Source organism: Psittacula echo (assembly GCF_963264785.1).
Source record: "Psittacula echo genome assembly, chromosome: 10".
Lineage (NCBI taxonomy): Eukaryota > Metazoa > Chordata > Aves > Psittaciformes > Psittacidae > Psittacula > Psittacula echo.
This window is the reverse complement of record NC_137741.1, coordinates 15258274-15279934: the sequence shown is the minus strand read 5'-3', so window position 1 is coordinate 15279934 and position 21661 is coordinate 15258274. Positions and strand designations below refer to the sequence as shown.

At 41.8% G+C, this 21661-nt stretch overlaps 1 protein-coding gene across 1 annotated transcript in view; it reads left to right on the top strand.

The window, feature by feature from the left end:
* AGBL1 (AGBL carboxypeptidase 1) overlaps positions 1-21214 on the top strand; it is a gene marked incomplete at both ends in the record, with an annotated part of 282988 nt that extends 261774 nt beyond the window's left edge. The window contains one exon of the mRNA XM_080626759.1: positions 20908-21214. Within this exon, the coding sequence (XP_080482885.1) occupies positions 20908-21214 (307 nt within the window). The remainder of the gene's footprint in view (positions 1-20907) is intronic.
* Between the last annotated feature and the right edge of the window lie 447 nt (positions 21215-21661).

Here is a 21661-nt window from a genome sequence, read left to right as displayed (position 1 = left end):
AGAGCTATGTGATAGCAGAGGCTCAAGTGGAGATGTTTTCCATCATCTCTGGTGAGGATGGAGGTAGGGCAGGGAAAGTGGTTTACTTTTGTTAGCCTCCGGCATCCTTTGCACCGTGATAAGTGTTCACCTCCTCATTTTTATCAGTCTCCCTTTAGCTGTTTATTTCTTCTTTCATTGCTCTCTGCATTCCTTTCCCTTCCTCACTCCTTCAGACTCTCCAGGAACTAGTTTCCATTTTAAATAACTGGAACCTCCTGTTTTTCTGTAGGAGACTTCCCTAACTCAGTTGTTCAGAACTGCACTATGCTTTAAAGACCAGCTGTAGGGTTGTTATGTGCAAGTAGCTCGGTGCTGCAAATAAAGGAAACTGAGACACAGTTGAGAGTTAGTGAATACTCCTAACAAGCTGAAAACAGAGCACAAGAATTGTATTCCCGGCTCTGGACTCTCACCTGTAGGTTCTATGTACATAAGTGAGCTTACTTGCTCGATGCCATATACAACAATGCACAAGCAGAAACATGGTGCAGGAAAAAGAGATCTGGGGGGCTAGAGAATATACTTGTATCAAAAGTGCTCTATGGAAGGCAAGGAGAATAGCTTTATTTCTAGCCCAAATGTGAAGTAATTTCAAAAGAGGGAAATAGGTACCTTTTCAAGTTCCTGTCAGAGTGAAAGAGAGACCCACTTCCCTTCATTCGTATCTCTGCCCCTCACAACCTTTCCTTCAGATCTAGTTTATCACAGCACAAGTTGTATATCTCTTTCTCCCCATACAACTTGGATACAGAAGCTTCTTCTAGGTGATTGCACTGGAGGAGCATAAGGGAAGTCTCAGACCTTGCCCCTCACAATATCTCCTCTGGGAAGTCCAAGGAAATGTAAAATCCCTTGTGAGATCTTCAGAGGTTTTGGCAGGTAGACAGCAGCAACAGGAGGTGGAAATAGACAGCTGTTCAGGGGAGGAAGTGGTGATATAAATACATGTTTAATTGCAGTTTAATTACAATTACTTAGTAGGCAAAGTTTATTTAAATGCAGTGTAATTACAGTGAGACCTTGATTTAATCACAGTCTTATCAGATACGGTTACTACTATTTTCCTTCGCTTCCTCCTCCTCCGCCACCTCTTTCATTCCCTCTCCTGAACTTGCCCAAGGAAATTAAAAGCCCAAGCTTGCAGTAAGCAGAAGGTATCCATCTTGGAAAGCTTTCAGTTTCCTGAAAATTCAATTGCCAGGTGGCTACCAGCCCAGAATTTTCTCCCTGGAAATTGTAAAACCCCCACTCTGTCCTGGCAAGCCGTTATTCTTCCTTAGCAGCTAATGATAATGGATCCTCATTAGCTGGGAATGACTTATCATGAATATAATTCATCATTGATGGCAGACCTCATAACCCATCTGCTCACAATGAGTAAATTATATAGCCCAGTCAGACGAGATGGATTGTTCTTTCTGATCTACCTTTGGAGTGTCTCCACATCCTGTTCCAATCAGTGCATATTTTGTCTTTTCTCCATGATCTAGGTGAACATAAGGAGAGACGTTTGGGCAAAACCTCCTGTGCAGCTGACCCTGGATATCATCATTCACGATTTTCTCTCTTCCGCTGCCGCTTCTTCCTATGTTCCTTGCCATGAATCTGGCCATGGGAGTAGCTTACTTCTTTAGGAGACAAGTACTGACACCAGACATCTCCTGTGGATCTATTGATGTGTTCATGGTTTGCTCTTGCAGGAAACCCTTCCCCACTCTAACTATCATAGCACTCAGCTCTTTCGTGGGTGTTACATGTTTAAGACACTATTAACTCTTCCCAACCAGAATAGGAAAGGGGAATGATAAGTTATTCTTTTGCCTTCTCATCTGAAGGCCGCATTTCCTCCTCTAGCATTCTTCCTTAAGGGATAGTTATCATGTGGCTGATAGCCATTTCTGAGAGCACAGTTATTCCCACTGTTCACCATGAAGAAACTAAGGCACAGACTGGTAGTCATAGCTGGTAGTTGACAGACATGGCAGACTGTGGAGAAAGGGGAAATATGCACAGCAGTTTGCCAAAACCACATGACAAATTGGTGGTCAGGCTGTGATTAAAGTCTCTAAAAGAGCAGGGATTCAAACATTCCTTTTTGGTCTGCTACTTGAGTCTCTCTTCCTGTTGCCTGTACATTGCTTTGAATTGCAGCAAACATGAGTATTTCCACTTGCCTCTGAAATACACAGCACATATCTACGCACTGATATTATCCCAAAGATTTGTTAGAGAAATCTTACAACCCTCTGCAATGACAGATAGGATAATTCTGGGATGTACCAGAAGAGTGGTGTCCAGCCCATCACAGTGCCAGTCCTTAACAGGTAATTCATATTTCTACCACCGCCTGAGCTGACAATTACCTCTACAACCCAAATATTTTTGCTTCCATGTAGGTATCTCTTGTCCCTGCTCTTGGACAGTTCTGGAGAAGGTCTTTTGCCCTTTATCTTCATGTGACATCTGGTTCCCCTCTGAAGCCCATAAGCTGTTAGCAGGTTTGCTGACTTCAGTGAAAATATCATTTGCTCCTTCCACGTCAACACCAGTTAATTCATGTTGCCTTACTTTGCATCTGTCTCAGCCTTTTTTTCCAGCAGCAATAAAAAAGAGAAAGAGTTAAATCTATCCATAAAGCTGTGAAGCTGTTCATTAATTACTGCATGTTTTATTATTTCATTGAACCATGCTGGCCCTGCCTGAAGAAAAATTATGAACTGCTGGGGTCTTTGCTCAGGGAACCAAAACCAGAGACATGGAAGCTTTTCCCTCCCTCTTTTCCTGTCACAGTTTCCTCTGGTTGCTTGCTTTCTTTTGGGTTGGTTCTTTTTTGCCTTTCCTTCCTTCAGATGCTCCCTACATTTTAACACACTCTGATCACTTCTAGGTGACCTAATCAACTTCTGTACTGTTCTTGTCACGATTCATATGGATGAATAAAAAATAGGGGAAAAAAACCCAAGAAGAAGTTTTAGTTTTTACTGTCCTTCTTTTTCTGGCCCTGAGAGTGTGTCCCTCCATCTCATTCAGACTGGTGTTCTTGGTGGGGACTTCTCTCCCCATTATAGGCTTTCTAAGAGCTGAGGGTCACTGAGTCCTTCATACCCCTGTGAAGTGGGTAAATAGGCTGTGAAATCTATTTAACCTGTTGTGCTGGGCCTTGTGTTGCAGATCACAGTAAATCACACAGAGCCAAACAGATTTCTCCCCCCTGTGTTAATATTTAATTGACAGTAAATTTTTAATAGGGAGGGACTTTCACATGTCATCCTAAGAATGCCAAGTGAACAAAAGAAGGGAAGGAACAAACTTAGAAGAATGGATAGAGAGTGCTGGGGAAGGGAAAAGAGGAAGATGAGAGGAGAAAAAGGGAATGGGAAATGGAAAATGAGAGAACAGCGAGGCAATAGTCACTGCAGCATCTTTGTTTGAAGATGAGTTTCTCAGGTAACAGCAGCTTAGTGCAGCTCCCTGCCCTCACAGCAGTGAACAGTTCACACACAGCAGGGAAGCAAATAAACCTAGGAAAGAGCCTTTGACCCAAAGGTACTTGTATCCTTCCAGAGTTCATGCCTCACATCCAGCCTTTCCATCAAAACGGATAAATTAATCAGTGATTTGTGAGTCCAGTTTGGCAAAAAAGGGAAATTATGGTCCAGAATCCATAGTTACACTCTGGTGCTGTGTGTGACTCAGAGAAAGGCATAGAGTCACTATGTAGAGACAGGTACCACTGACTAGATAAAGAGATGGTGTGGAGAGATACAGCAAGTGCTCTGGATAGATGACAAGCATTAGATGGAGTGGATGTATAGTTAAAATTAAAGAGATGTATACTGTGAGTTCTCGTGGGAAAATACCTTGTACAGCCATACTGTGAATAGATAGATGTTGCAGGAAGAGGGATATTAGATAGACAGACACTGTCTGGGAGAAATAGGTAAGGGAACAAGTAGTGCTGCAGCTAGGCACATAAAGATTGATTCTGCTGATAAATAAATTCTATAAATACTACAAAAGATATCTCAGTAGCCTGCCATCTATGAATATTTGACATGTACATCGAAGAAACGGCATAGCACCTCATCCAAAATAAACATAACCAAGCAGCTACTAGATATGTGTGCGATTGTACTGTTTAAACATTTAAGAGATGTCACCAGCTGCAGCAAAACTAACAATTTATCACCTGATTCAAAGCTCATTTCACCCTGATGGACACATTGATGGCCTGGCAACAGCATGGCAGAAAATGCCAGGCCAGCAGGTAGACAATTAAGTGCTGAAGCAACATTGGATAACTAAATGGGAAAATACAGTGTTTGGATTTCAGAACTGGAAATAGGCTATAGCCTTAGTATGAGCTTCTCATTTTGCATCAGGCTTACCAAGGGATGACATGTTTCATACAATTTCCACCGCTGTGTTGTACTGGTCCAAGCCTGACCTTATGGGCTTGTCTGTCCTGTGATGATGTTTCAATCCCAAAACTCTGATAGGGACCTCCATTCCCAGCTCTCCTCAGCTACCTTATTGACCTTAGTGAGCAGTCAAAAGTCCTGCTACTGAGTGTCCTGGCAGCAGTGTAGAGCATCATGTTCTCCTGTTTAGCTGTCATCTACATGGACACCTATTCCTGCTGAGGCTGTTAGGATTACTCATATACCTGGCAGATGCTGCCCAAATTGAGAGCCATTCCAGGAAGGCAGATCCTGCTGCAGTTCCTGTGGTCAGGAGTCCTGAGGACTGCTGGAGTACAGGGCATCTGAGGAGTGAATGTACTTTCATACCTCATCTTTCCACCCTCAGTACTAATAACTGAGGTTTTCAGTATTCCCACTGAATAGACTTCTGTATCGGTGACTGTTTTGCTCACCTCCATAACCACCTTTCTACTCTGTGCTTCAGCAGAATCTCTCCTACTGTTGATTGCTTAGCCCCACGTCAGAGATGCCCGTTTTGTGGCTACGGGTCTCTGCTTAGCACGTATTATCACACTGTCATTGAAGATGACAAGCTCCTTGGGACACAGGTAAACATCTTCCAGGCTACTGCTAGTGCTGCTTGTCCAGCACAGGCTGCCTGTGCTCTGAACCCTCCGAGAGTTTATGATGCACCTCAAAGTCATTCTGACATATGCCAGTGTTGGTTTGCTAAGTTCATTCCCTTTACAACTCAAACATGCAGGTCCACTGTGATGGAAAGGCAAGCACATTAACCTCTGCTCTTCTTCTGCAGCAACTCCTCCCACTACAGTTATCACTTTAAAACAGTCCTAAGCACAAACTATTTGATTTAAATTCTTGCAGTCATAGGCATTATGTTAGGTGTATGTTTTATAAATCATTCAATCCAATTCACACTCATAAAGTCGCACAGAAATTAACTCTTCAAACTGCCTTTCAGGTTTCTATGGATGCTGCCTTAAGGGCCCAAAAGTTAGCTCATGGGGAGAAGAGGAGATTATATATATTTTTAATGGCTTCAAACACCAAATTAAATTTGAAATTAGCATTGAACTCTATCATCCATTTTCAATAATGATGCTTAATGTTGTTGTGAGAGAATCAAGTGCTTTATGTGGTAGGTGTCGATTGAGCCTTGCTCAGGAAGTTGTCCAAGGGCTCTTCGCTATGACATGCTGGGAAAGTGATTAAAACCCTGTCAGGTTAAGTGAGAATAGTATTTTTGGTTTTCCCCTCTCCCCTTGATTTCAATCTTCCCTAGCAGCCAGTTTCTGTCTCTAAGGGTATATCTTGTAATAATAATTGCTTGTTATCAGGGGATATTTTCCAGTACAGCAAAGATATCTAAATCCAGAGCCTCCAACAGAGGAAATTGATAGGTCTGAATTTAAGGAGTGTTAGGTTAATCCATCTCAAAGGATACCCTCTGTAAGAAGTGAAATGTTAAACATTTCTTGACTGTAGGGAGTAGTGTGGGAGAGGGGTATGCCAAGCTTCTGAGGGGGCAGACCTTAAAAGCAGCAAGGGAATAGAAAGCTCAGGAAATCTTCTTCCTTGATTGTCTCCCTGCAGACTTCTATTGCACTGGAAATGTCTAGAACAGCATGAGAAGGTGGAAGGAAGCATCTCTGCAGCTAGAGCTATCAGTTTGTCGTGTCTGGCTTTGCTACTCATCACAGATCTTTAGACAGATAATTTATCCATTTTGCTTAATGAATTCCCCCTGAGCAGCTTAGGTTAATATGACTAATTTGACTAAAAGGCCTAATTGTATGGGCTTTTACCTAATTTTGGGCATTTTCCTCCCAGACTCACAGGAGACCATTACAGTAAGTACATGTGTGTCAGAGTAAGGCAACCAGCAGGATCTGTGCTGTCTTTCACTGAGACCTGTTGCTAGGAGCATGGCTGAAAAACGCTGCCTAAGGGATGCTCTGGATCAGTGTATGCAGCCTCTCTGACCTTACTCTGCCACTTCCTAAGCTTCCTGCTTTCCCAGAACTACACAAACAGGCACCACTCTCCCAGGAGTGCCTGCAGCTTGTACCATGCCTTGCCGTAGTGCCCATCGGTACAGTAAGTGACATCAAAGTGCCACAGGCTTTCCCTGCTGTTGTCATTATCATAAAATGATTTTTCATAGTACAGTAATCCTTACTAGCAAACAAAGAAATACGCTGAGTATGAAGAATTAGGGATCAAGGCCTTGCACTTTTGCCAAGTTTTGATACAGGGCATATATCTTATATCTTTTATTTCTTAACATTGTCGCACTGGCTGCTCACTGAATTTAGAATTCTTTGCTTTCTGTTCTAAACCCAACAAGATTTAAAGCAGTGTTGTTCCCTGCCTCAGAAATGGCACAGAATTAGTGGTGAATGATGCTGTTCAGGAGTTCAGCAGCTCAGCTGGGACATGCTGTTGCAGCTCCATGCGCATCAGCAGACCTTTTCCTGACAAATCATCAGACCGCTTCCTTTCTCAGAACGCAGTATGGGGTGTTTCAGGCTGCAAAGCTTGTATGTAAAGTAAATGCATTGTTATTTAGAAGTGATTCATATTGTTGGGAAGCCCAGAAAGGGAAGCTGATTGGTGAGTAAGCAATGGAGTGTAATAGCCCTGAGAAAACTGCTGTGTAATAACAGCTTTGATTCCTTGCAGGATAAAACTGTATAATGTTGCCATTCTTCCTGTACCTTTCATGTGTACAGCACTTCATATATACTCAGTGCATTACTTTGTCATGTGAACTGATAACTGGTTTAATCCTCCCGGGCTTTGCTGGTCTGCTTGAGAGGAGTATGAAGTTTTCAAACAAAGTTTTAGGCTTGCAGTAACATCTAAATTATAGATTTCTGAAATCTCCTTGGCAGTGTCTCTTGATAGGCTGCTTTTTGAGCTGAGCTGATAACCCATCTATCCTCAAAGATGCTTTTTTGTGCTCCTTGATACTGAATTGCCTGTATCACACACCATTAAGTCTGACACAGTTTATCTGCAGGCTGGCTGTGCAGAAAAGGAGAAGGTCCAATGTAAGCCTGGCAAGCTCAGAGTAAAGTCAGCAGCAGTCTGATATGGCTACACCCGCTCAGCCATCCTCCACCATTCCAAGACCCTGGATTCTTCAGCAGCACACTGTGCTTTTATAAGGGGCTGCGTGTTATTGACACTAGAGATGTTATCATGGAGGTACCTATGTAAAGCTGGTGCAGCAAAAAGCTCTGTAGAGAAAATCATACCATCATGATTTGATGGAGCAGGAACAGCGCACAGCAGTCAGTAACCTGCATTCATGAATGCAACCTTCCCAAATGGTTCTGCTCTGTAAAGTGTGTTTGTGTATTCTAGCACTCGGATTTCTGCTGTTTGGACTAGCAAATACTATTTTGTGTGCTTCTTCAATGCCTTGGGGGACAATTCATGAGCCAAAACAACTCACAATCTTTTCTTTGGTCTTTTCCTGGTGTTTCAGTTCCTGGAAGATAGAATCCACTATGAGAAGAGCAGATGTCTCTTTATAGTGGTGCAATATGCAGCTTTCTGAAGCAAAGAGACAAAATGAGGAGCTAGAAAACATCAATACAAAGGCAAATGACGGGGAAATACAAGATTTCCTGACTAACAAGGTTTTCAGGTCTAGTGGAACCAGCATGCACAAGTCCTCAGCCTTTGTGTCCTTGAGCTGGATGGCTGGCTTTGCCTGCTAGGCAGACTGGACAGCTTCAAATCAGAGGCCAGGCTGGGTACAGAAAATCTAGCAGCTTGTGACGGTTTCTTTCTCATCTGAATAATCTCCCCTTCACTTTTATGACTTCAGTTGTTTTCAGTATTGCAAGAATTACAGCATTTCTCTCTGAAATATGATCTGGCAGCTAATCATTGGTATTACTGAGCACCTCTCTCTCCTCCTGATGTCAGCAGGAGGCCTACATCCTCATCATTCCTCCAGCTAAACTCTTCATTCTTCTCTGGCAGAATCATGAACACTCACTTCTGTCCCTAACAGATCTGGAAACTTGCTATTTTCTTTACTGAAGTCTTGGTTTTCTGAGAGGAGGTTTTGGACCAGACTCATCAAGGTTATTAAGCACCTATTCGCTTACTGCTTTTGGTAGAGAAAAAAGCACTTACATAGAAGAGGTGATTGGGAATGGCTTTAAACTGAAAGAGGGTATATTAAATTAGACATTAGGAAGAAATTCTTCCCTGTGAGGGTGGTGAGACACTGGCACAGGTTGCCCAGAGAAGCTGTCTGCCCCATTCGTGACAGTGTTCAAGGCCAGGCTGGATGAGGCTTTGAACAGCCTGGTCTAGTGGAAGGTGTCCCTGCCCATGGCAGAGGGCTGGAATTGAATGATCTTCAAGGTCCCTTCCAACTCAAACTATTCTATGATTCCGTGATTAAACAGTTTTGCACCCTCATTCAGACTAGAGAGGTGGTGGAGGGCTCCAGACACACCCTGGCTCTGCCACCATGCTATAAACTTGCCAGCCAGGTAGAGTGATGGACACTTCTGTGTCTATGTCATTGGGGAACTTAGGCAAAGAGAGAAAAGCAGTTTGCTCAATGTGACTGCAAGCTCACCGAGTGTAGAACCCGTATCTTTCAAACCCAGCTGGTTTAGCCTCATGATTCAATTTTCCTCTGATTCACAGTCTGACATATCTTTTCAGTCACACTGCACACAAGAACTGACCTTTTATCATTTTTGGTTGTAAATCAGAGAGTGACGTTAAATGCTTGCGGTGGTTCTCTATGAAGTGATGGTTTCACTGCTCTGCAAGCTGTGCTCTAATTTGCCCCATCCATCCAAATACATGTCTTATTTTGATTAAATGAATACTTCTGTCAGTTTATGTTGCTGCAGCTTTCACTCAGAATGTGCTTGCTTCTGTGATGTGTTAGTATTCTTTAAAGAGTTTTAGTGGGAATTTATAGATGCATATATACATGTACACACACATATTCACATTCAGAAATAAGTAAGAAAACATAATTGCAACTTCCAGGTAAAACACATAGAACATTTTGGCAGGCATTTGAAAATTGATCTTTATAAAATATTCAGGAAATACTCATGTTAACAGCCATTTTAAAAATTGTTCCCTGCTGGGAATTGATAGATGCTACAAGCTACAAATGGATTAATTTGAAAACAGCACCTCACTGTTAAACAGGTGAAACATTATTAAATACAGAAACACAGAAAAGTATCAGAAGATTTATTGCACAACAAACAGCAACAGCAACTTTTATATGTGCTTTACTATGTTCTTTTTGCAAGGAGATGCCACCTCCTTAGATCAGAGCAAATGGCTGTTGTTTTTCCTCTTTCGTCTGTTTATTGGGAGTCATATGTTCCTGGCTGGTAGGTTCTTCTGGCACAAAGAATCTCTTTAAACCCTGTTTGAGTTCTGAAGCAGGATGAAGACAATGCGTCATGTTTGTGTCAGCCCTCCATGCCTATTTTTTATCTCCTGTGCTAAACCACTAAAATTCATCCTTGCAATTCCTGACAGACAAATTTTAGGAGGCAGGGAGAGCATAATGAAATATTTGCTTTTCTTCATAAAACATCTGGCAGGGCTTTGGCAAAATCAAGGAATTAACAAGAGTTGCCACTTAGATGCTGTAGCTGACATTTTTTGTTGTCCTTAACAAAGTCCAAAGCCATATGCAAATCAACTGTGTAATGAGTGAGGTTAAGCGAGGTTTTGGATTTGGTTCCATATGGTGTTGAAAACATAATTGATCAGAATGTTTTGAAATATATTGAACACAAGTGTTCAGATTTGTTTTATCTGAATCTCATTATGTCTGAAAGAAGATTTAGGAAGAAGGCAGAGGGTGATGTTTTAACCTGGGTCTATTATCAGTTATCTATGATCACACATACTTCATCAGATGTTTCTGCTATAAACCCCATTTCAATTTGCTTTAAAAGCAAGATAGATTTCTTTGGCCTTGCATTCTCTGTCTTTTATTTTATGGGTACACATACACACAGTGTCTCTCTCACCTTCCTAATTATAATATTGACTAAACACACTTGTTCTGGCAGGAAAGGACGAGAACAGAAATTATGTATCAGTCTCCGAACTTTTTACACTGCAGAAAGTTTCTCACGTAAGTTATCCTGAACATTCCTGGAATGAGATGCATAACTTTTAGGGGGGGTTATGATTTTGCAGATTTGTGTTGGATTCATTTCAGGAAACCTGTGATAAAGTAGGACCTTGTAGAGATGCAGTTACTTTGAGAGGTGGCCATTATGACTGATGTCTGTCAGCTGGAACCTCTTAGGCTTCATCTTAGCCACTATGCTAGTCTTAATTTACTTGTTTTCAGTATGCTCCAGAAACTGTTTTCTGTGACCCTTAAGCTGAGGTTTTCCTGAAGGCTTTCCTTAAAAGCAGAATTCAGCAATAAACCAGGTGTTGAACCCCAACATGGTGCCATACCCTCTCCTCTCTCTGGACACTCCAGAACCAGAATCATTCTTCTTATCAGAACTCAGCACTTTATATCCCAGTCATTGTTTATACATTTGAAGACACGCTATTGTGAAAGAACAACCTATGCAGAAAGGTTTCTTAAACACTCATTCCTTACTTTAAAAGGTACAAGAATGAGCCAGGTTGATGTGGAATACAAGTATGTTCATAGTTCCTTACTGAGAATCCAAGATCATAACTTCTGCCACACAAACCTGCTTTTAACTTCTAGCTTAAGCTCTCAAATAGCTGATGATAAAAAATTACAGTTTAGACAACCATTTCTGCCTGCCTGCTGACCATCCCAATATATCTCAAATCCTTCCCAGACAGTCTGAGTCCCTCTTCAGGTGACCTGATGCTTTTGTCAATACTCACCTGAAGATTAAAAGAACTGATTTGCCCTGGTCAGTAGCCAGCTCTTTCCCTGAGGTTGCTTCTACTTGAATGCAATAGCATCAGTGTTCAGTGATCTTTTGTTATCTTTCAGCCAGCTGTAGGAGTAACTCCTGATACCTCCTATGTCTTGTAGTGAAAACTGAACTCTGAGTACAGAGCAAACCATGGAACTCTGCGGCTGTGTAGGTGTGTTCAGGGTCCAAGTGTATGTGTATATACATATGTGTGCATCTATTATTCCTCTAATTTTAAGGAAAGGTAGATAAGGGATGGTGATCTACTTTGTTTGTTAGTATGGACATATTTACATATACGCACACATAAGCACAGTTATCACAGATTCTCTGAACCATTAGAGTGGTTATCAGCTAACAAGAGGTTTTCATGAAGAAAGAGGTTTCTTCATGAAATATGAATAAGAGGTTTCTTTCTCCTCGAAGGGGTATAGTGGTTGCAATTTAGTCATTTACATTAGTTATTAGTTTAGTCAGGTGGTTACATGTCTATCTGTCATCTGGTGTGCAAGCAAGTATTTGCATGCATAGTTAACTGACCCAAAAAATACCCTTTACATAGAACAGATATGTAACTAAAGGACAGCCTAGATATGTTTTGGCCATCCCAGATCCTTTAAGTTGCTCAGAGAGAACTCAGGGATATAGACATATGGAACTTGGACTTTTGAAATTAAATATATAGAACCAATTATAAAAATTGGATGAAGTCAGTGGAATTATATGAAACAGCACCTAGGGAAATAAGAACCCAGGAGAACCCCCATGCCTTTGCATTATTTATCCTCAACAGTACAAACTTGCAGCATTTCAGCCAAAATCTTTCCACATTTCTTTCCCCCCCTCAGTACAAATGTCTCAATTACTGGAAGCACCCAAAAGCAATTACAAGGATTCCAATAATCTTCCTGTATTACTGTGGCTGGACTGCTAAACATCATCAATAATGTGATTATTGTTTTGAGAAGAAATTGCTTGGGGTAGAGACACTGAAAAAAAGCTCCCAAACAAAAATCAACATCATTTTTTCAGCAACTCTAACATTATTCAGTGTCCTGATGAGTTTTGGTAGTCTTAGTAAATACCTTCCAATACAGGGGGACTAGGCTGCTGCTATTTCCACAGGAAGCTCAAGCTGCAGAAAGCCCAGTTGCTACCTGTTTTTAAAGCATTTCTTTTGATTCTTAAACCCAGGCTAAAACCAAGGCACTGCCAGTGCTTCCTGATGGATGGGTATTATCCCATCTATTTTATGTCACCCATATTTTATTTCCTGTGTTTATCTCCCATGTATAATGAATATAACAAGATTGCAATGGACCAGATTTTAAACCATTTACTGTTAGTTGCTTCACTGGAGCTGGCCATAAATTTCTCTTCAGCCTAAGACTGCAACATCTAACCAAAGGTAGCAAAATACGCTAATGAGTTTTCTCACAAGTATTAATTGGATAAGAATCTCTAATTAATTTCAACAGCAAACATGGGTTGGTCTGCCTATGTGCTGGTCCAGAGCTGATGCATTGTGATATCTTTCCCTTAAATAAACACTAAATTCTAGTGTAATATGGATCTAAAAAGTAAGATCAGGGCTATGCTTTCACAAGACATTCTAACCCAGGCTTAGTTTCCAGTAGTGCCTGAATATATCATGTGTTTACTTCTAAAGGTCTTCAGTTTGCTTGAAATCTGTATTTGGGGCTTGAGCTCTGGTATCCATCATGAGAGCATAGTACAGATATAGGCAGTCAGGTTTCAAGTTTTCTTAAGGAATGTCTCATGTTGCCAAAGAGTTCACACAGCAGAATGTGCTGGTTGCCAGTTTTAGGTGAATGAACTGTTCTCACCTATGCAGAGTGGCTGAATTCGTTTGGTGTGACTGAAATTTAGCAAGTTGCATAGTATGTCTGTGGAGGTATAGCTGGAGTTTGCCATGCTTATGTCCATAGTTAGGTTCATCTTAACAAACTTATCACCCTCGGTAAGTGGAAACATGACTCAGTACCCTGAGTTAGCTTTTCAGCACTGATGGGGATGCAGCTGTTTTGTTCATGTCTGCCTTTCCAAGCAGCAGATTTATCGGGTCTTCAGTGTTTTGCCCATGCCAGGTACTACACTATGTGAAAGAGTCCCATCATTGCAACCAAAGGGAATATACAAGTTCAGAAAGTACACACAGTAGGGTGCTTCCATGTGCCAAAATGTATTAAGGTATTAAAGGGAAAAAAAAAGGACAAAACCTAAGAACTGTTGAAGGGTGAGAGAAGGAAAATTAGTTATCTTTGAGGTCTGCATCAACCGCTAACAGCTCCATTTCATGGCTGACTTGTACCTGTTCAAGTCAGTGGGTTTTATTAATGCATACAAGATTACAGCTACGAGAATGCTAAAGATGCAGTGCTAGCCCTGCACTGATATATAGTTTGGTTCTCCATTAAGAAGAAATTAATGACTGTTCGCAAGACCGAATCCACAGCTTTTGGCTTCTCACCAGCTTTTCCATATTGCAAGTCTAAAGTTCATGTGGATTGTATTGGTTAGCATTGAAAACATGCTTGGATTTGACCTGATACCTGGAATCCAGGAATGTCATGTGACATCAAGCTAGTACCCTTCAAATGGGAGAAAAATGCTTGCTTGTCCTCTATACAAACCCGTCTTTCACAGAAAGATCGAAGGTGTATCAATGACTCGGTGTAATTCAATTAAATACAGATCTTCATACAAGGCTTTTCAGTTTCCCAACCATGTGTAGTGAGAGGTGTGTACTCAACATCTCCTCTGCTCTTACAGCAGTTATCAACCATCTTCTCACCAATAAGAAGAATGTAAAAGTGGCTCCTAAGAAGACTAATAGTTTCTGCTAGACGCAAGTGCTGTTGAGGGCTAAATTGTTGCAAGCCTGAATGAACATTAGGGGACAGTGTTGACCAGGAGTCAGCCGGTTTCTTGCTCTTCGTCCTCTCCCTTTATTTACACAGTCTTCCCTTCTCTTTAAATGATAAAGCCTCAGTTGCTCTTTATGTACCTAGCTGGTGCACCAGACATCCATATTTTAATCTGGCCAAATCAATTATAAATATTACAGCCTACAATTACCCTGGGAAATCCTGCAAAACTAATTAGTATGAGTCTTAGCAATGAATTATATCTTTCTCTTGGCTATTTTCAGCAGGAAGAAAAAAAAACAAACAAAACACAACAATATACACTCAAAACAAGACCAAACATCTCTCAGCCATAGCAAACAAATTCAAGGCAATGTTTAATTACGTTCATCTTGTTCGTGTAAGGATTGGTCGTGTTGGGCTGAAAGCCAAAGAACCTGGCATTGCCTTGGGCTTAGCACACCTTTTCTCAGGAGATGTTGTAAGATGTAAAAGCCCTTGGCAAAGAGTCTTTGGAAAGGGAAATCTCATGGGAGCCTACAACGTTCATCTCGTTGTTTGCTGTGTAGCAACAAAGGAAGAGAATGCAATCGTTCTTTAAGCTGGAGTCATCTTGCATCAGTACATAGCTGATCACCTCTTTTGGTGAGGCCAGGGACTAAGTAGAGCCTTGTCTGGCTTTTCTCAGGCAGAAGGAAAGCCAGGCTGCTGCCTGGGGAGCTTTTGAATTCCAGCGATGAAATTAGAAAGTCATTACAGGGTGTGCACCACACCTTGTAGAAAGTGAATCAAGACACAAAGGGCAGACTAAAACCCTTCTTCATTGGCATCTTTTTGCTTTAGTGTATTTCTTACAGATGTAATTACCTAAAAGCATCATAGTTGCTTCATTTATGCCCTAAAATACTTCTTCATGAAGCTATAAAAGGTGAAATTGTACTCTGGGATAACTGCAAATGTGGCTGCTTGAGATTCGTTATAAATTCATTACAAGACTTCAGAGGCAGTGTTCCTGGGAAATACTTTTGATGAAACATACAGATTCCTCAAAAGCAAAACTGTGCACGACCACACACCTTTTTAGGTCCAGTGACACAGGTACAATATTAATGTCAGTAAAAAGAAGGGCAAGGCAATCCCAATTCACCACAGAGAGGGCAGCATCTCTTTAAAAGCTGCAGGACGCTTTACTTAGCAGCATGTACTGTTCATACAATTGGTAAAACTTTGCTAGAAAAAAAACATGAGATTCTTTTCCAGAAAGCTAACCATATCCTGGGCTGCATCCAGCAGGTTGAAGGAGGTGATCCTGCCCCTCTGCTCTTGTGATGCCCCACTTGGAGTACTGTGTGCCGTTCTTTTGCCCTCAGCATAAGAAGGACATGGAGCTGTTGGAGCAAGTCCAGAGGAGGCCATGAGGATAATCAGGGGACTGGAGCACCTCCTATACAAAGACAGGTTGAGAAAGTTGGGGCTGTTCAGCCTGGAGAAGAGAAGGCTGCGTGGAGACCTCATAGCAGCCTTCCAGTGTCTGAAGGGGCCTACAAGGATGCTTCATCAGGGACTGTAGTGATGAGACAAGGGGTAATAGGTTTAAACTTAAACAGGGGAAGTTGAGGTTACATGTAACGAAGAAGTTCTTTACTGTGAGGGTGGTGAGGTGCTGGTACAGGTTGCCCAGAGAAGTGGTAAATGCTCCATCCCTGGCAATGTTAAGGCCAGGTTGGACAGAGCCTTGGGTGCCATGGTTTAGTGTAAGGCATCCCTGCCCGTGGCAGGGAGTTAGAACTGAGCGATCTTAAAGTCCTTTCCAACCCGAACCATTCTGTGATTCTATGATACCCCTTCTGCTCAGGTGATAGCTGTGGTCAGGGAACTTGCTGGAGTCTCCAGTTCCTGCTTGAGTGGAGAAAAAGTGCACCCTTCTTTTAGGTGAATGCTGTAATTGCTGAGAACTTGGCCAGTTTAGGTCAGACATAAATCTTTTTTCTGTTTTCTCAAAGGGAAATGTCTGACATCTTGAAAATTTTCAAGAAAGCCATTTCCTGCCTTCTTTACTCTGTGGACTGTATCAGACATGTTTGGCTCATCATACATAGCCACATCCCCTGCCTTGGGCATCTTCCAAAGGATTGGGACATATCATGATGGAAAGAAGATTTAAGGAAAGGAGAAAATAGGGTTACAGATAGGGTGATTATGCAGCTACGGGGATGTTATTTTTCACTGCAAAGAGATGTTTGGTTTCTTCACTGAGCGTCATTGGTATGCCCATGACCAGCAGTGGTCCCCAGACTTAGCTTTTTCCTCCTTTTTGTATGAAGGATTTAACCACTCGCTCCCCATTTCACTCTCACAAAACTGCAGCAAATTTCACAAGAGTGAGAGGAGCAACATGAAAATAAAGTAAATGCTCCATTTCCTCCCCTAACACGCTGCAACTGCGAGGCCTGTCAAGTGAAGGTCAAACAGCAGCCCTGAACAATAGTCACAGATTCCCTAAGAGGGACAGTTGTCAGTGCCTTTTCTTTCCAGCTGAAAAAATAAAACCCATTCTATTTTGAGCCAGTCAGTAGAATACAGAGGGTGAGTGACCTGCCACACAAGCAAAGTGTGAGTGGAAAACCTCAAGAATTTACTTAAGAAATCTTTAGTTTTATTCCATGCTTTGGAAACAAATGCACAAGTGAAGAATTATGTATGGAGGAGAGGTGGATCACCAGCCATCCTCATGTACACCATGTAGCTATAGTCTATTAACCACCACTATAGGCTCTTATGTGCAGCTCAGTGGGCAGCTGACTTGCGGGGTTTCTATCCAGCTGTGACCTAACAAGTAGGTTGACTTAAAAGATGGGTTTGCATGAAGTACCTGAAATAGGTATTTTCCAGTCATACCAGAAAGCTCCAGTTATTCTGATGTGTAAGGAGGGACTGGGCTCCCTTCTGCTTCTCTCATGTTAAGTCAGAAAAAGCTCCAGAATTATTTTAAAGAGTACCAAAGCTTGCTTGCTTTCCAAAACCAAGCAAACAAGCACACCCACATAGAAAAGGAGAACTAATTAAGATCAAGTCATATCTCAATAAATATGCAAATTAAAAATCAAAACAAAGAAATTCTATTTATCACATCGTAAAGTTGCAAATTGCTGTTGTGGCTTCCCCGGGCTGGAATAGATGAGGTCTATGAGGCTGTAGGTTTTGAATTAGTAGAGCAACCAACATGCGTACATGTTTTATTGTGATAGCTGGGGGACTGTTGGCTCGAGATATATCAGCAGCCTTCCCTCCCCCTCTTCTGTACTGCGTTCACGTTCATGGTATCATAGACTGTATTTGTCTTGGAGTTCTCTAATGCAATGTCATTGGTTTTCCTCGTTGTTTACCTTCTGTAAGACAACATCATTATTCTTTGATAAATCTGTTTTGTGTCCCCTGGGTTCTTTTCTTTTTGGTTTCTTTATTTTCTGGTTTTTGGAGAGTTAGAGGGGTTCTTTTGCAGTTTTTAAAAACCAGATTAAAAGATAAACAAGCAAACAAAAATACCAAGAACCTGCCCCAACAAAAAAGCCCACAGCACTCTGCTGGAAAAGAAAGCAAGCTGCGCTCTCTGCAGTGACATGCAATAGTCCAGATGTTGGCATTTCTGCTCATTGCCATGTTTCACCATTTGCATTCTTTCCTAAAGGAGCTGGTAAAGACCAGCTGATGGAGAGGAGCAGCATGTGATGATTTTGGCAGTGTTAGCAGCACTAGCTGGCTCTTTCTCATGCCACGTGCTGCCACCACTCCTCTTTCAGAAGAAGCTCTAAAATGATGGTTTAAACTAGCCCTTTTGTGTTGCTTTGTCTTGGGTTTTAAATCTTCCTGCAGCAGAAAGTGTATTATTGGGATGGAAATTTCCGTATAGTAGAGATATAGCTGGTTTATAGAGTTTGGTAGTGTGATACAGAGCTTTTCAGCTTCTAAGTCACCAGTGTGATTACAGCCTGTGTTGGCAATGGCAGGAAATTGGTTCCATCTATTTGCTGTTTGGTAGCTCATGATGTAGTTTGTAGTGGTGGTGTTGATCCAGTGGGTATCGGTCCAAATTGGAGAAATCACTACTAAGGTCAGTGCTAATTGACTTGCTTGTTCACTGTCACAGCAAAGGGCAGAACGAAGTAGGAAGAAAGTACTTTCTCCTGACCTCTAAACATGGTGTAGGCACAGCCTCACTTATGGGGAACCTCTCTCTGCAGTCTATCTGTCCAAGTATTGAGTTGTCACAGTCTTGGTGGTTTGTGTACTATGTGTGTAGGCAGTAAGGAAGAGCTTTTGAAGTCCATTACAAAGGTTTTATGCATAAATACTTTCATCCTAAGGACTGTCCCTTCAAGCTTCAATGTAAAGAAATGGCAGTTTTGTATGTTTTTATTTTTCATTCTCTGTTGTCTTCCACATTTCCCTTCCATAGTAAAGTGCTTTTGGGCTAGGAGTTGTTTTTCCCTTTTTGCCACAAATCCAGTCCTAAAATCATGGAAGTTATCAAAAAATTCAGAAGGTCCTCCATTACTGAGTTTCCCAGCTTTAAATAATGATAAATATTATTTTAAATTGGGATGCTGTTCATGCAATGCTTGACCTTCAGTTCCTAGGCTGCAAACTGGATCATTCCATCTGTAAAGTATCAGTGAGCTGGCTGGCAACTATGCTCCTTCCCAATGGCATTAGCAGCTCTTCTCAAACATACAAGTGCAATATTGAAAGTAGCTATGCTTGGTTCTTTCTGACTGCAAAGCTACAAGAGCAGAGCTTATAAATGAGAAATCTAGTTCCCCTGAGTTTAGTCAGCTTTCAACATTATCATAGGTACTTGTTGTCTTTGTAATTCAGGCCATGCCTGCATATGAAAAACTAAGAAAATATCAAGCCCACTTGAGCAGAGACCACTGCTTGCTGCTGTTTGTGCTGGGAGGATTGTCCTGGTTTGTTTTGTTTCATGTCACACTCAATTTCAGGATGAGTTCTTCCTGACCCAGATTTCTGAGCAGACTGAAGTACAGCCAGAAACTGTAAAAGTGCATAATTATTCTTTTATTTATTTTTAAGCTGTACAGCTCTATTAAGCTTTCAGAGAATCCTTTATACCCAGCCTTTGAAGTAAACTAAGCCAGAGATCAGCCAGAGAAGAAGTGGGTTGATGCTGCTTGTTTCTGCTCGCAGGGTAGTCTGTATACAGTTAAGATATGGAGTCTCAAAGCTAGGAAAAGCTTTTGCCTTTTTTTTTTTTTTTTTTTTTTGGAGTGCAGAAGACAGAAGGAATCAATACATCCAGAAACAATACTTTACACCTTTGGTATGTTCTGAAACCTCAGATGCTGGCACTGCTGCAAAACAGCTGAGAGCTGGAAGATTATTCTGGTTACTGACATGTAAATGAGCAGACCACACATTAAAGCTGTGTATGCTCCATCTGCCAAGCCATTCATTCTTCCCAACTTGGGACAAATTACAAACTGGCCCAGAGGTAGAAGATGATTATTCCTTTCCCAGTCCCCCAAAGCAATACATTCCCCTGCTTTGATTCTGATTGAAAACATTGACCTGCAGGGGAAAAATGCACTATCTGCGCCCCTGATTCATCCAGACTCTGATCCAGGCAGCACTGAAACCACAGGCTTCTTTCTGGGCTCAGAAAAATTATGCAGCTGCCCTCCTGGGCTAAGGCCAAATGGGAGCAAGGCAGCCGGGCAGGAGAAAGACCCTGTCCCCCAGAGCCATCTAGTCTAGTTGTTACATTTCTGCCTTAAATATTGCACTGCTGATGTAATACAGTATGTATTGGAAGTGGACATGTAAAGAAAAACTATGACCATTCCTGTAAGCAAATGGCAGGAGGCTGTGGTGGTGTAATCTGCCCTCTGAGAGCCAGACAACGTGACAGGCACATCCATTTAGAGTCTCTTCTCAGTCATTCATATTTGCCTCTGAATTTGGCTCTTGCTCAGGAAGTCGTGCTGTCAAAGCCTTTCCACGCTCCTTCTAAAACACAACACTCCTGGTATTCCTGCCCTCCTTGGAGCAGTGTGCTTGAAGACCCCAAAGCCTCCAGTTTTTGTTTGTGCTGCCTCTTGTTAGAAGTGCTCTGAGCTTGCACAGAACAGGAGGAAAAGATGCCAAAGCACTTCAACCACCTGGATTAATTAGGTCTTACACTAAATGTGGAACTACAGTGAGGTGAATGATGATTAAACCAGCAACCTTCTGCAAAATGAATACCTCTTCTTCTACTATATTTCAGCTTCTATAACCTTGTAAGTGCCTCAAGGCAAGAACAGTGTTGTCTGTATATCAAGCACTCTGTTTCTGTATAAGCAATAACAGTAATAGTGATAAAAATCGTAATGTGTTTCTCCTGTGAGGTAGGTAAGGATCACTCTTCATTTTACAGGTGGTGAAACAGACACAAAGACATACAAAATCTTGTTTGGTGCCATCTCACATCTTATTAGCAGAGCCAGGATTGAACCCAGGAAACACATTTCCCTGTTACTTGCTCTTACCCCTAGAGAACAAACCCTCCTTTGATGACGTCCAGTCTCTCTTGTGATTTTTCTGCAGAAGCTGCAGCAACAGCAGCCAAGAGATTGATGACGAACCTCCTTGTGTGGAAGAAATTGATTATAATGCCGACAGTTGCTCTGATGGTGAAGAGGACTTCTCAGAGCTAGACCAAGAGATACAGGAGTACCTCTCATGGGTGGAAGGAAAGACAGAAGATGACGAAGTGACCATGGGACAGACTTGCAGCTCCAAGGTTCTCAGGGGGCTCTATGTCTCCAACCAACCTGCAACCAACAATATGGGTCTCCCTCTGCATTCAACAGCACTTGGGGTGTACAGCAGGTTCAAGAGCAGTCCTGTGTGAACAAGACTTTGACTTGCAGAGCATTAAGCAAATGGGTTACTGCTTGCGTTTGCCCATTTGCCAGCTTCAGTGTTCCCCCCACATGTGTTGCTCCAGTTCTGAATAGAAAATTGACCGTATGTTTGTGTAACTTGTATGCATATTTTCAGAATATGCGTATATTGAGAATGACTCCTTATGCTTCGTACACAAGACAGAGTGAGGGGCCACTGACCCCACTGGTACTATGTGAGAACACCATTCATTCCTAAATATAATCCCTAGTTTCCCAGCTGCCTCTAGTGTGGGGTTTCATACTGATTGACCTGAGGAATGGTATTCTGAGGCTAAGGAAAATAGTCTCGTTTTCCTAGTTTAGGCTGTGATTATGGGAAGCATCCTTTGCCTGGAAGAGAGACAGTTACAAATGCCTTTGGCCAGGGGTCTCCATTGCCATTCATTTCTCTT